Here is a 16,058-nt window from a genome sequence, read left to right as displayed (position 1 = left end):
TAACTTCCAAAACATCCCTCTAGGACTCTAGGGAGTCTCCACTTGCCTGCCATTCTGACTGAAAAGAATAGAATTCTAGTGTTCATTAAACTAACTTCCAAAACATCCCTCTAGACTCTAGGGAGTCTCCACTTGCCTGCGATTCTGGCTGCACGGAATGGAATTGTAGTGTTCATTAAACTAGCTTCCCACCGAGCTCGATAGCTGCAGTCGCTTAAGTGCGGCCAGTATCCAGTAATCGGGAGATAGTGGTTCGAGCCCCACTGTCGTCAGCCCTGAAGATGGTTTTCCGTGGTTTCCCATTTTCACACCAGGCAAATGCCGGGGCTGTACCTTAATTAAGGCAACGGCTGCTTCCTTCCACTTTCTAGGCCTTTCCTATCCCATCGTCGCCATAAGACCTATCTGTGTCGGTGCGACGTAAAGAAAAAAAAAAAGAAAACCTAGCTTCCCAACATCCCTTTAGGACTCTAGGGAGTCTCCACTTGCCTGTGATTCTGACTGCACGGAATGGAATTGTAGTGTTTCTTTTCTTCCTCATCCGTTCCTCAGATGCACAGTATCTTGTACTTCCATTGCACGAAAGAATAATTTCTGTCCTTCTTATTCCAGTGCGTGACCCCTGGAATGGTGAGGACTGAATTCCGGGATAACAATCCCAAGTACAATACCGAGGAATTTCGTAAGTTGCCTGCTCTCAACTCAGAAGATGTCGCAGATGCTGTACTTTATGCTCTGGGAACACCACCTCATGTGCAGGTAATTGTAAATGTTTAACACTCTGATTAGTAAGCTAAGGAAAAAGTTATGGAAGAGAAACATGCAATGTAGGGGTAAGGCTCATGTCTAAAGGTAAAAGGCAACTTGATGTTTCTGGGGGTGGACAGACCTGGAAAGGGCGACAGCTCAATCAGAAAGCGAAGTAACTAACTAGAATGAGCTCTATACAGAAACTAAAGGTTATAAAGGTTATTAAACTAGGACTATTAGGCAATACCATAAGGTTGATAAGACTGGCGCAAGGAACATTTTATAAAAAATACACATGATCGTAAGAAAATGATAAATAAAAATGTAGACAGACTGTGGGATGGGTTTAAAGCAATTGTTGATGAATGGGAAAACAGGTATGAACCTTTAAAGGTGGTAAGGAATAGTAAATACCCGCTATTTTATAACAGAGAAGGAAGGAGACTAAGAAGGAAATGCATGGTTGTGAAAGTTAAGAGAAATAGAAGGAACTTACAAGGAAATTGAAGGTAATGAAGAAGTCAGCTAAAGATAATATGACGGCAAGCATAATTGGCAGTCATACAAATTTTAGTGAAAAATGGAAGTGTATATATATATAGGTACTTTAAGAGGGAGATTCACCATTCGCTAGTGTAAATTTAATGAAATTCAATAATTTTTATTTTCTGCAGCCATATGATTTAAATAAATACAAATACAATACTAACATATTGTTAAGACATTCTCAATTTTTTAAGTTATTCATTGGCCGTCAGTATACTGTAAAACATTCTGCTGTACCTAATTTGTGCAGTCAGACAGCGTTTGCACAATAATTTCCCCAATTATTTAATTATTAATATTTTTCTTATTTTTTGTTCCTTGTAGGACCCAAGTCTATAACATATGCTAGAATCTCAGACATGGCACTGTAAATGGTATTTATTTTCAATATTTAAATAAAATAAAGAAATATTTGATGTTTTGAAACAGATTAAGGAAAAGGCACATGTTATGTAAAAGATCCTAGTGTATGTTGTTCATATGATTAAAGTTCACAGTCATGCAAAATTGTATCGCAGTAGGTTAAACATTGAGAGAGTTACGATGACAACGCTGTGTAAAAAATAAAACTTGATAAAATGAGTGATAAACGTATCAAAGGTTTGGATGTGCATTAAACTAGCCTGCTGCAAACACAGGACCCCTTCCTGGTTCCTGTTGGCCTCCTCTTCCAACTCCAGTCTCTTTTTGCATTCCCTTGCTTCCTTTAGTCTCTGAAACCCTTTTATTTGCTGAAAATATGCGTTTCTCATCTTCATCTTGAAGAAACTGGGAGCAATATGTTCCAACCTCAAACCCTAACTGATGCAACGCTTTAATTCTGGCCCTCATTCCACCATTAAAAATCGTGGTAGTATCATTAACACTTATGTAAACAGTTCTTTTTCCAGCAAACACTGTTTTGGGGGCATATCTTCCAGATTTTAGAGTTGAGATTATTTTTATGTTTATACCGTACATGTCTGCAGTGCCTTGTACCACAGCCTGCTGGTAAAAACAGCAAGAGTCTAGACCAGGGCCTCTCAGGGTGCATGCACCTGTGTATTGCGCGCTGCAAAAGACGACTTCGCTTGGTTGACCAGAGTGCAGACCCCCACTCCTCGATTTGGAGCAATAGCGCTGTCTCTCTCTTTCCCCACGCCTGTCATTCTCTTCCTCACTTGCTCCATAGCGCTCCAAATTCGAGCCGAGCCCAGTCGGACCGAAGCACTGTGCACAGAACCTCTGCGCCTCAGTTTGCACGCGAGAGATTTTGGGCGTTTGAGAGGCCTTGATCTAGACCTTTTGGACATAAGTAATGTTGCGGCTGATCATCTGTGGAAGCTTTGTGGTACCAAATGGCCCATAATAGACAGTGAGGGTATTTATCACAGCATCAGTCAGTCGGTTCTTGCCACCGAGTGGCTTCCCATCGCTCAGCTTTTCCCATCTCATTTCTAAGTTCTGTGCACAACCACTTGCAAATACTGTACTAAAAACACAGGCGAACTATTATCTTTCTCGCAAGATATACACAATACTGGACACTTCCGTATTATCCCGTACTAGACTGAGAGACTTGTTGACAGTGGCACACTCAATGATGATTTCATTTTTTCCGAATCCTTGGCTGAATGATCAGCGTCGAAGCCTTCGGTTCAGAAGGTCCTGGATTCGATTCCCGGCCGGACCGTGGATTTTAATCGCGTCTGGCTCGGAGCGTTTGCGTTTGTTCCGACACGTTTCTCTTCATGTTCAAACAACTCACTACACTTCCAGCCACCACAAAAAATATGCAATAGTGATTCCTAGACCTTGTATTTTTAGTTGCAAAAATGTTATTTTAGCTGCCTAAAATAGACACTCAAATAGGTTCTAAAATATTTTTAGGTAGCTTCAATTTTACGTATTTTAATAGGCATCACTTAAAATACCCTTATTATTTTGCTAAATCGATATTAACTTGTTAGGGGTAAATATAAAACAAGTTTCACGCACTTCTTTGCTGCAGACGCCCAGAATATAATTTTACCATCCGATGTGAAATGGGGAAACTCCTGTAATAATAATAATAATAATAATAATAATAATAATAATAATAATAATAATAATAATAATAATAATAATAATAATAATAATAATAATAATGGCGTATGGCTTTTAGTGCCGGGAGTGTCCGAGGAGAAATTCGGGTCGCCAGATGGGGGCCTTTGATTTGACGCCCGTAGGCCACCTGCGCGTCGTGATGAGGATGAAATGGTGATGAATACATCGCATACAACCAACCCCCGTACCAGTGAAATTAACCAATTATGGTTAACTTTCCCGACCCTGCCCGGAATCGAACCCGGGGTCCCTGTGACCAAAGGCCAGTATGCTAACCATTTAGCCATAGAGCCGGACATTATTATTATTATTATTATTATTATTATTATTATTATTATTATTATTATTATTATTATTATTCTGCCTAGTGTCAGGTTCGTGTCATTGTACGGATAATTTCTGACGCCAATGCTTCCTGTTTTCAGCTTCTTCCTTCAGTCTGCTGTATCTTTTCCCATCTTTCATGTCATCCAGATAAACTCCAGTAACCATTTTTTAATTAAAGACGACTTGGAACCTGACACTTTCGGCATAATTCATAATGTATAGTGTACTTCTATACTCAGTTTCAAGGCCGTTCCGCCAGGTGCGCTGGCAGTCAATGTCTTGCGATATCTCGCAAAGTGGCACGTATTCTCTATTGTGTATTTGATAAAATGTACTCCGTTACCGCGGAAACCAAGCTATATTTTTAAACATCAAAATAAAAAATGTGACTTCCTGTTCTTCATGTACAAGGCGAAATGTAATACGGAGCATGCCTGAGAGTGATTTAGTAGCGCTAGTTCTCAAAAGGAGTCAAATAATTCAAACAGGGGTGGCGCTAATAACATGGATGTGGCAGTGCTTCAGACCAGCTGACACCTATTTATATTTTTCGTTGTATCTCCGAAACTATTAGAGATACCAGGTGTATGCATAAGATTTTGCCACCGGGCGAGTTGGCCGTGCGCATAGAGGCGCGCGGCTGTGAGCTTGCATCCGGGAGACAGTAGGTTCGAATCCCACTATCGGCAGCCCTGAAGATGGTTTTCCGTGGTTTCCCATTTTCACACCAGGCAAATGCTGGGGCTGTACCTTAATTAAGATCACGACCGCTTCCTTCCAACTCCTAGGCCTTTCCTATCCCATCGTCGCCGTAAGACCTATCTGTGTCGGTGCGACGTAAAGCCCCTAGCAAAAAAAAATATTTTGCCGGTTTTTGTAGTAAAGGAAATACGTAATTTTCAAGAGAAATTCATTTTTTTTTGTTTATTCAAAATATTGGCCATCGGCTTCTACACACTTCGCCTATATTCAGGTAAGTTATGAATACCATACCAGAAAACTGCTTATCTTTTTCAGCAAATCATTCGTCGAGCCCTTTTCCTACTTCCTCGAAATTGCTGAAGTGGTGCACTGCGAGCGCATGCCCCATTGATGCGAAGAAGTGATAGTCAGTTGGCGCCAGGTCAGGAGAGTACGGCGGGTGCGGAAGGATGTCCCATCCACGCTATTTTAAGGTGTCTTTCACTGGTTTTGCCGTGTGAGACGGCACATTGTTGTGTAACAAAATCTCTTTGCCATGTCTTCTGACCCATTCTGGTCGTCTTTCGATCAATGCGTGATTTAAATTAATCATTTGTTGGCGATAGGGTTGTGCATTAACGGTTTCGCCAGGCTTCAAGAGTCTTCGCACTGTCTTGCACCGCGTTTAAATTGTCTCACATATTCTAATCGATAGAGCGTGTTCACCACATGTTTCTACCAGCTAACGATGACTTTCCACAGCCTTTTACTTTTGATTAAATAAGGAAAGCAATGCGTGCCGCAAATGTTCCTTTTCTTTTTCAGGCACAAACGTCGACATGATCACTGAACGATACAACATAGACGCTAGTGTTTGGCGGACTCAATTTTTTTGTGTGTTGGTAGATTAATATCAGACGAAGAAATTGACGCAGGTGTTAAATTCATACGCTGCGTACTGTTCGCTGGTGCCATCTCTTAGTGAAACCGGAAAAGACTTATACATACACCTAGTGTATAAAAAATTCTTTCACCGGTGGAAAGAGGGAAGTCTATTTACCATTTTGGACCTAAAAACGTGCATTTTGTTTAAAAGGCACAAAAATGTTCCAAGAACGACATTCCAGAAGCATTAATGAACAAGGGAAGTGTATATGTTAGGAATTACAGAAGGCAGAGGTATCCAGTCAGCAGAAAATAAAGACATCGCTTACAATGATAAGGTCCTGTCAGTAGATACAGATTGGGTCTCGGCCCATAAGTGGCCACGGCTGGTCTGTGGTCCAACAGCTCTACACTCTGACCGAATAACCGAGCAGAGGAGGGGTGGCCATGGATCTACCGTGGTTCTACGCCTCTGCATTCGGGAGACGGGACAGGGCTGGACCTCACGGCTGGCCCCAATCATCGGCTGTCCTGATAATGGTTTTCAGTGGTTTTCCATTCTCCTGCACTAGGCCGAATGCCGGGACTGTTCCTAGTATAGGCCACGGCGGCCAATCCCCTCACCTTCTCCGTGAATCTCCTTCACCGTAACAAATCTCCCGGCCTGAGAGACGCCGTCACCGTCTAAGAGGCCCGCCTCCCCCCTTCAGGGGAGGAATGAAAACATTTTAGTAGTATTTATTATTTATCGTATGGCAAGTATACAAAAGAAAAAGAAAATTTACACTATATACAAGGACAAGAATGTTGGTAGCGTTCACATTTACAAATACATGTCCAGTTGCTGTAGCCATTCTAAGAAGGGGGATGTAGCACTGATGATATCTTGGGTTGGTCCATCATACTTCCTCAGAGGGCACTCCTCCATAATGTGCTGCACTCACTGGAAAGAGGCTCCGCAGTCACAGGCAGGAGATTCTCGAAGTCCCCACTTACGTAGCATGGCATTGCATCTAGCGTGGCCTATTCTTAAACGGTTGAGTTTAGACCATTGGTGTCTCTTCAGATGAAATCCTGGGAGTCCAGTTGTGGGGTTTGGATGCCTTAGGCCCGGTTGTATAAAACTTTTGATCTGAGTTTAAAGAGGAAAAATGGCTGCCAGTCAAGTTGAACTTCGATTTTCCGTTGTATAAACGCTAATCTAAGATCATCTCGTCTTGATCTAAGTTCAGATTTGACTGCCGAATATTCGTCGGTTAATCTCCTTGAACTTAGATCATTATCATTCGTATTAAACATTGAACTAGACCTGAAGACTTGAGAGTGTTTCCTTGTATCGTATCTGCGTAAGAATACCGTACTTTAATAATATCGAGGTGCGTTATAAATATATCGAATGCTAGTAGTTAAATAAAATTGCTAAAGATCGCTCGATTTTTTCAGAAGTGAGGTTATGTGAATATCATATAAACAATAGCCTACTGCTATACCAACATGTTGTTACTTAGTTTTATATTATGTTTCAAGTTTACAAAACAAAGCATATATATTTTCTTTAGCAGGGATGTCAGATTATCCCGACTTTTCGTCTGATGAAGAGTTGATTTTACAACGAGCTCCTCGCGTCTTTCGGCACAGACGGAATCCGATTATTGAATTGTGTGAAATGTTCAAAATAAGATTTCCTTTATCGAAAGATGTTGTGGAACGACTGGAACTAAAGTTAAGGGACACACTACAAAAACCTAGTCAAATAAATGATCCCCTGTCACCCATGTATATGTTCCTAACAACTCTTAGGTTTTATGCTACAGTAAGTTTTCAAATGGTTGTTGGAGAGCTCTTTAACATTGACAAGTCAACGGCTTTCTCTTTCAACTTTGCTGTCACTATATAGGTTCTTTTATTTTCTATTATATGTTTGTACCATGACAGTACAATATCCACCAGATCGCCCTTTTCTTTCTGTGTGAAGTTCCTTCCATGTTTACTTCGCGAGATTACAATATTATCTTCTTCTCCTTCTTCGACAGTCACGGCAATTTCGTATTTCATTTGTTTTGCGGTGTTGCCACGTCCAATTTTTTGAACTCCAATTACATTTGAACTACACATATTGTGTAAACCGAGTTCAGTTTTATACAACGCGATGAAGTCGTAATCTCAGTTCATTTTCAGAACTAAGTTCTTAATTGATCTCCAGTCAGATGTCTTTATACAACCGGGCCTTAGTGTTTCACACATGCAGAGCTCTAGTTTTGACATCAGAAGAGGAAACCAAAGATTTTAGTAGTAGTAGTAGTAGTAGTAGTAGTAGATGAAGTCCAGATAGTCCGGCTCCATAGCTAAATGGTTAGCGTGCTGGCCTTTAGTCACAGGGGTCCCGGGTTCGATTCCCGGCAGGGTCGGGAATTGTAACCATCATTGGTTGATTTCCCTGGCACGGAGGCTGGGTGTATGTGTTGTCTTCATCATAATTTCATTCTCATCACGACGCGCAGGTCGCGTACGGGAGTCAAATCAAAAGACCTGCACCTGGCGAGCCGAACCCGTCCTGGGATATCCCGGCACTAAAAGCCATACGCCATTTCATTTTTCAAGTCCAAATAGAGGAGGTGATTAATACTAACGAAGTATTGAATTTTACCTACGATAATAAAGACAATTACAATAAGATACCAAAGTTGAAGACTAAAAAATTTCTAGGGGTACAGTAAGGGCAGGTGGTTGGGATAAAGTACCATATCTCAAGTACTTATTTGATTACTGCTTGCATGAAGGAGCTAGACCAAATGAATGGAGAGTTGCAATAGTAGTCCCAGGTACAAGGGAAAAGGGATGATAAACATAAAGACGATAATTATAGGCCAGTCATATTGACAAATGTTACATGTAAACTTCCAGAAAGCATTCTTTCTGATTATACGAGTATTAGACTAACTGGTTTAAGGAAAAGTTATTCCACTGAACCTCAACTTGTAGGATCCAGCAAGATAAAGCAGATTTTTAGATTCAGAAGGACAAATGGACTATAATTCGATTGACCTATCTAAGGCGTTTGACTGGGTAGGTCGTGGCGACATTTTCACACCACTGGGACAGGATGCACAAGGAATGGTTTTACTAGCATCGTCCATTCCTCACGTTCGTACGGTCAAAGCCAAGGATGAGACTGAGACAGGCCAATGAGAGTAACAGATGAAGATATAGTGGACTATAAATACTAGATCTCAACAGCAAAGGCAGATTACTTGGTAAATACAACGTATTGGCAATTTTAAATATAATTATTTGACCAGCGGGCGAGTTGGCCGTGAGGTTAGGAGCACGCGGCTGTGAGCTTGCATCCGGGAGATAGTGGGTTCGAATCCCACTGTCGGCAGCCCTGAAGATGGTTTTCCGTGGTTTCCCATTTTCACTCCAGGCAAATGTTAGGGCTGTACCTCAATTAAGGCCATGGCCGCTTCCTTCCAACTCCAAGGCCTTTCCTATCCGATCGTCGCCATAAGACCTATCTGTGTCGGCGACTAGCAAAAAAAAAAAAAAAAAAAAAAAAAGAAGATTGACCACCTCTGTAGCATGAAAGAAAAAAATTTTTGACTATTTTTGGGTAGGGACACAGCATCCTTCAAAAAATCCACAGTTCTAGCCCTTCAAGTAAGCAACTCAATGTTGAAAACCTCCTAAGAATATGAGCTACGAATTTTAGGTAGGCCCTACATAATATGAATATATTTTTTATTTATTCCTGAAAATTACAATCCTTTCCTTAATCATCGTTATCTGGTCGATTAGATTAACAGGTTTCCCTCTTTCTACCACTGCGAGCGCTAATGTCAGTCAATGTAGAGTTTAATTTAAATCCTTGTAACTACAGTACGTGTAACGTTTAGTGATACCTGGGCTCCCTACTGCTGAATCGGTAGACCTCGGTTATCTTCGAGATTCGTATTGGCAACCTTTGACACACAAACTATGAATCGGTTATGTATCGCCGTGAGACATCTGGCGTACACTTTACGTACCGGTATACGGTACTAGTAGTGTTGTTGTTTACACAGCAAAGCCAAACTATAGAATTCATGCTAGGGACAAGATTCGCATCGAGGAATGTTATATAATGTGTCTGTGACACAGTTGTTGGCTTAATATAATGAAGATTTAGAAAATTCATATCGATCGATCATACTATCGATTCAATTCAGATTTCATTTCCATTCAGTTGGCAGTATTACCAGAACCGGGAGAGCTCCCTCCTTACTCCTCACCCCGTAAAACCAAAAAAGCAAAACAGAGTCATCTCCGTACAGGCCATGAAGGCCCTTGGAGGAGTGGAAGGCAAAGGCTTCCACTTTCCGCAACCTCGGCACTTGATGGGGTAGAGTGGTTAGCTCTACGCCCGGCCACCTTTGCCTCCAGGAATTAACCTGGTACTCTTTTCTGGTGTAGGCTGAGCGAACCTCAGGGCCATATGCACCTCCGGAAGTGGAAATCTCGTTTCTTAAATTTTACGACTTTCTGACGGGGATTCGAACCCACGTCCTTCCACGCCTTTACCGCCTCGGCCAGCCAGCCCCTACCCCGTAAAACTAGGTATCACTAAAAGTTGCGCGTACTGTACATTCGGTGGGGACATTTTTCAGAAATCAAAAAAGCCTGAGTGTATTGAACCAAGGAACACAAGGATTTGAATAGAAAAGATAAATAGCAATGAAAAAGCGATGTTAGGCTGTTTTTCCGGAAGTGATTTTAGGCCGGAAGTGATTTTCGAATTAAAAAAAAGGCTTGAAACCTTTCCGGGCCCTTTAGCCCTTCAACTTTTGGCACAATTGATATTTATATAGAATTATCTTAACGTCGCACTGACACAGATAGGTCTTATGGCGACGATGGGGCAGGAAGGGCCTAGGAGTGGGAAGGAAGCGGCCGTGGCCTTAATTAAGGTACAGCCCCAGCATTTGCTTGGAGTGAAAATAGGAAATCACTGAAAACCATTTTCTGGGCTGCTGACAGTGGGGTTTGAACCCACTATCATCCGAATGCAAGCTCACAGCTGCGGCGGGTCAATTGACAAACTTGCATATTTTTTCGTTTTTTGTAGTATGGGGAGCCCCTACTTTCTCTGCTAAGAATTGTTTTCAACATTAAAAAGCGTATTGGTAAAAGTATTTAGTTTCTGAAAATAATCGTTCTTATTGTTATATCCAAAGGCGCGAAATATAACTCCTGAACACAAGCGGATTTGAATACAAATTTACCTGAATTTGGATAATTATACGTGAAAGACATAGGCGGATGGTTCTGAATATAAGTGATTGCCAATTTTGAAATCGTAACATCAAATTAGAACTGTGTGTGAACTGAATATCTCAGATATGCCTATGTGAAGTTTAGTCCAAGTGATTCATTAGTTTTGTGTGATTCAACCCTAATCCTCCTAGCCGTTCAGCGTTCGACGGGCGAGTGCTCTGCAATGCGTACTTTTTAATAAGTGAAAGCCTAATTTTCGGGAAAATATTGTTGGCATCATTGTAGGAAACTGAAGTTGATAAGATGGCTTTCATTTTGTGACATGACTAGCCGTTTCTCATAGTTGATAAAACACACGCTAGTTCAATACATACTCCCATATAAATGGCCACCGTTTTGAAATGGTTAACTATTGCATAATTATTTTGACATAGAAGTAGAGAAAATGATTGCTGATATAAAACAGATGGCAACAATAGCAGGGCGATAACCGCAATGAGGATGTAAAAGCTGTGAGTATGGATGGGCATCGGTGATGGTGTCGTGTGAGGCTAATGGAGGAGGATAGGTTACCTAGGATGATAATGGACTGTTATAGAGGATAAGCGAAATAGAGGGAGACGAAGCGACAATGGTTAGACTCACAGATCTGGAACTAGACCACATAGCTATTATAAATATTAAATTAATGTCGTAATGGTCCACCTTTCATTAATTTTAATATTAATTTTGTATTAATATTTGATATTTATTATTGTAATTACAATTCAGTACGGACCAGAACCATGCAGTTGATATCCTATGATCACATAGCTATTTGCAAAGAGAGAATTAAAGAGATGCTTGGTTCATTCACCCAAACTGGGAGACTGAATACTGAAAGGCATAATAGTCTATAATGAAGATATGTTTAATATTGATTTGTTTTATATTAAGCATGTGCAATTCTTAACTATTCTTTCTTATAATTTCAGATTCACGAGGTTATCGTCAAACCTGTTGGAGAAGCTTTTTGAAGTTATTTAAATGAGTTATTCCATGAAACCTTACGTGCCATCCCATAACCTCATAGAACTTGAGGACACAACATATTCCACAAGTTTGATTTGGTTCTTAATTACGGTTTGAAATATCACCTTATGTATACACAGACAAAGCTTACATTTTGGGGAAACTCTTGTCAAAACTTAATTTTTTAAACCAAGGAATGTTTAATAATGCATCTTTCAAGTGTAAGGTACACCATAAAGCAATTATTTCCCCAGGTTCATCAAGTTTAAATTCGCAGACATGTTCGGAATTACTTCCAAAATTTTATATTGAAGAAGTATAATAAATTTACTTTTCTAATGTTGGATTACTAATTTATTATCCTATTTCCTGTGACAACTTTCTATCTTTCAGCTTATAAATCTCATATTTTGTCCCGTATTGGCTCAACACAACTAAGGTTAAGTTATGAGGAGATTCACACCTTCCAATAATTATCAATTTCTATATAATGGTTTTATTAATTAGTTAAGCTGCATTATATCATATAATTGTCCGACTCGTTGGATGAACGGTCAGCGTACTGGCCTTCGGTTCAGAGAGTCCTGGGTTCGATTCCCGGCCGGGTCGGGGATTTTAACCTTAATTGGTTAATTCCAATGGCACGGGGGCTGGGTGTATGTGTTGTCTTTATCACTATTTCATCCTCATCATGACGCGCAGGTCGCCTACGGACGTCAAATAGAAAGACCTGCACCTGGCGAGCCGAACCCGTTCTGGGATATCCCGGCACTAAAAAAGCCATACGACATTTCATTTCATATCATGTAATTAATAAACCCATTATATAGAAATTGTTAAGTATTGGAAGGTGGGGATATCTTTATAACTTAACCTTAGTTAACTTTCTATCTTTCCCCCCACTAATACTGCTTTTCCTACTCAAGATTCAGCCATACGCCAACAAACATGACGATAAGAACTCTGATGAATCGGGGAAGCAGAAATCAGCTCGTCGTGCGATAAGATGTAGGTGAACTGGGATTGAGGCGGAGAGAGTCTATTTATTTAAAATCATCTGAACAATATTTCAGCCAACTACAAATTGGACATTCGTTTGAGGAGAATCACTTAAATCTACAACAAACATCCGAAGCATCTGAGGGTTGCCCTATACAGAACACCGTGATGTTTACACTTACTCCGCCCTTAAGTGCGACCAGTATCCGGTAATCGGGAGATAGTGGGTTCGAGCCCCACTGTCGGCAGCCCTGAAGATGGTTTTCCGTGGTTTCCCATTTTCACACCAGCCAAATGCCGGGGCTGTACCTTAATTAAGGCCACGGCCGCTTCCTTCCACTTCCTAGGCCTTTCCTATCCCATCGTCGCCATAAGACATATCTGTGTTGGTGTGACGTAAATCCACTAGCAAAAAAAAAACTTACTCCGCCATATTGCATTTTCGTTAATCAATTGTTTTTCTTTACAATCTCATATTGTTTTGTCTGTGAAGAGTAGGCTACTTCTTGAGAAGAATAAAATCTTATCAGTAGGTATCCCCTCAATGTTGTTTATCATTACATTTAAGCCTGCCGCTAAGCTCAGATCGAGAAACAACCTGCAAACGGTGTTTCACAGCAACCACCTTGCGTTCTTCAGCCCGGCCATAAAAATTAACTTTTCGGAGAAGTAAACGTTGCAAAAGTTGTTACATACGGAGGTCGAGTCATAAGTCAGGCAACTATTTTCTTTCTCGCGAACAGGAGACAACACGGAAAATCTAAGATATGCATTTGGAGACGTACGGTATGTACTTGCATATGATGCCACTAGATGGTGTATGTAAACAACAGTGTGGGTTTAAGTATGCCCCCAAGTTCAGTGTGTGAGTGAGAGCATCACAAAATGGAAGTCAACAAGCAGGAGCAACGGTCGTATATTAAAATAGCAGTTCTCCACAGCAGAAATGTACGCCAATGCCATGCAGAGCTGCGGGAAGCATTAGGTGTGTGACTATGATCTAATCCCCAAAGTCAAGAAGCCAACGGTTTGCTAACAAAGAGGACATCGTAACAACATTTCGGAGAGAGGTGTCACACGTTAGCGATACACAAGCAGCGAATGGTATTCAGCGCCTGCCCCACCGCTGACAACGCACAGTGGAAACCTTGGGTGATTATTTCGAAGGTCTGTAACCAGTGGAGACATGTCCTTTGTACGTAGTCTTGTGTATTTGCTGTCTATTCCATAATAAAACAATGTTTACCGATGGCCTGTGTTCTGTCACTTTCCTAAGAGAATCTCCTGAAGTCAGAATTTGTCTTCAGGCACTATGCCCTATATTTCCAAATGCATATCTTAGATTTTCCACGTTGTCTCCTGTTCGCTAGAAAAGAAAATAGTTGCCATGACTTATGACTCGACCCTCGTCAATTTAAACGTCTGGGTTGCTCTCTCTATTTAACTTTTTGCGGAAAAATGGGCGTCGAACAGGAATGAGGAGAAAACATACGGCTTGTCTGTTCGTCATATTTTGGACGCGCTGTGACGTGATGGCTGCTGCAACAGGAATGGTTTTTGATGCTCGATAGTGTGGACGGCTCATCGTGACCATCTCACAGACGTACGAATTGCAGCTGCTTCATTTGTCACAGATTTCCAGCTCATATGGCCATAGCCTAAGATGCGTTCCTGCTGAGTCCAGGATTGAATTGCTTGCAGCAGCCAGGACAGAACACAGAGTCTCCGAGTAAAAGGCTGGCATAAAACTTCTACACCACTGTCAGGAGAATCTAATTATATGCTGGATCTTCTTCAAATAATTTACGCTTTTCTACGCCCTTTACCGAAATAAAATGCACTGCAATATGATTACACTCAAGTGCATAGAAGAGTGATAAGACGCAAGGTCGTGAGTACGATAAGACCATACTTGATTACTTTCCGAGAATATAAAAGGAGTTGCACCGAATAGACATAAACTTTTTTTTAGTAACTTGTTTTACGTCGTAACGACACACATATATGTTATGGCGATTGTAACTGGACCCATGGGAGTAATATACATATAATATGTATAATAGTGCTAAGGGAAAATCTAAGAATAGTTTCCCCTCAAGTAGTACGATTTATGCAATGAAGTAACTATCCAATTAAGAATGGAGGCCGTGGTCTTAGAAATCTCCAACAAGCATTGCTGAGTAACAAGATATTGGGCAAAGGAAAGGATGCCACATAACCTGGAAAGTTAAAGAAAAATGTAAGGAGGAATAAGGGACATGATAAGTGAAAATAGATCAGAAACCAATATAAAATTTAGAAATAAATATATATATATTGAAATAATAAATCAAACCTCTAACAATTTACATGAAAGGAGGACTATACAAATATAATATTTTCCCAACCACTTACACGGATTACAAATTCATTATATAAAAAAAGAGATAAGATATCCAAGAGAAAGAATGCCACAGGAAAGGAAAGGGACAAACAAGGAAAGGATGAATACTGCAATAAAAAGAGAAACCGAGAACGACAAGAAAAGGAAGATGTTCAGTTAGCAAATTCAAGTATACCAGCAGAAAAATTATCTGAGCAAAATGCAAATACTATATGCAGGTCACCACCACTTCCGTTATCACACAGATTAACACTAGGTGACGTAGTTTTACAGCCGAATAATCACAATGTAGTTCCATTAAACCAGTTTCACAATATCCCGAAGCACTGAACGAATAGAAGTGTGTATACAGTAGAAGTCGCACAGTTGCCAATACACCACACGCACACTTCAAAAGAAAGTTGTTACGAAGGTCGTCAATGAAAAGTTTTAAATACAAAAGGGGCAAGTGAAATTTCGGCCTGGAAATGCCATGCTCCCAGTTTAATTTTGCAGGGAAAGTCTGTCCCAATGCAATTTAAAATATTTACAGTAAAGAAATCAGTTTGTCATACTCATCATGAAGCAAATTGAACTGCCCGCAAATGAAGACATCTGGGCACATGTAATTAAGGACGAAGTTGACGTTGGATGTTGCTCCCTCCACACAGGCCTAAGTCCATCTCAATATTTCCAGAGAAAGGCCAGGTATTTATAGTGTGGAGTAGAATGAGAAATATATCTGGAAGATTCCAGAGATTAGTGAAGCATGCGCGAATAAACCAGGCGGTCACGTGACGTCAGCCTGCAAAAAGGAAGTTAGTTTATCGAAGATGGTGAAGATGAATAGAGTAGAGTTCATGCAAAGTATGAAGTATGCAAGTTCACAGAAGTATGCAAGTTCCAGTTGGAGAAAAAATGCAGTTATATCATGATGAGGGTAAGTCCATACTAATCGTAGAAAAAAGGTTACGTGCGTGGCGAATTTCATAACAGTAGTTGCCGATGAAGTGAAGAGTCCGTTACACGATGTTGGGACAGGTAGTGATAGTTTCATAGGCCGTGAGTCAGTTTCTCCCTTTCGATGCACCGAATCCTACACTTGTCCACTCCCCATTCCATATAGATGTTTCCCGGAAGCTATTCATTAGATGGAAATCAA

General features: G+C 40.6%; 1 protein-coding gene across 3 annotated transcripts in view; it reads left to right on the top strand.

Moving 5' to 3' along the window:
- The window catches only part of LOC136885920 (farnesol dehydrogenase), an 84,683-nt gene extending 72,808 nt beyond the window's left edge, over window positions 1-11,875 (top strand). For all 3 annotated transcript variants that reach the window (XM_068230651.1, XM_067158613.2, XM_067158612.2), the window contains exons 5-6: window positions 613-759; window positions 11,499-11,875. In XM_068230651.1, coding sequence (XP_068086752.1) covers window positions 613-759; window positions 11,499-11,540 — 189 coding nt within the window. In that variant the 3' untranslated portion in view covers window positions 11,541-11,875. The remainder of the gene's footprint in view (window positions 1-612; window positions 760-11,498) is intronic.
- The last annotated feature ends 4,183 nt before the right edge of the window (window positions 11,876-16,058 follow it).

This window comes from Anabrus simplex, chromosome X (genome assembly GCF_040414725.1).
Source record: "Anabrus simplex isolate iqAnaSimp1 chromosome X, ASM4041472v1, whole genome shotgun sequence".
NCBI lineage: Eukaryota > Metazoa > Arthropoda > Insecta > Orthoptera > Tettigoniidae > Anabrus > Anabrus simplex.
Note: the sequence above shows the minus strand (reverse complement) of the source record. Positions and strands in the feature narration are given on the sequence as shown.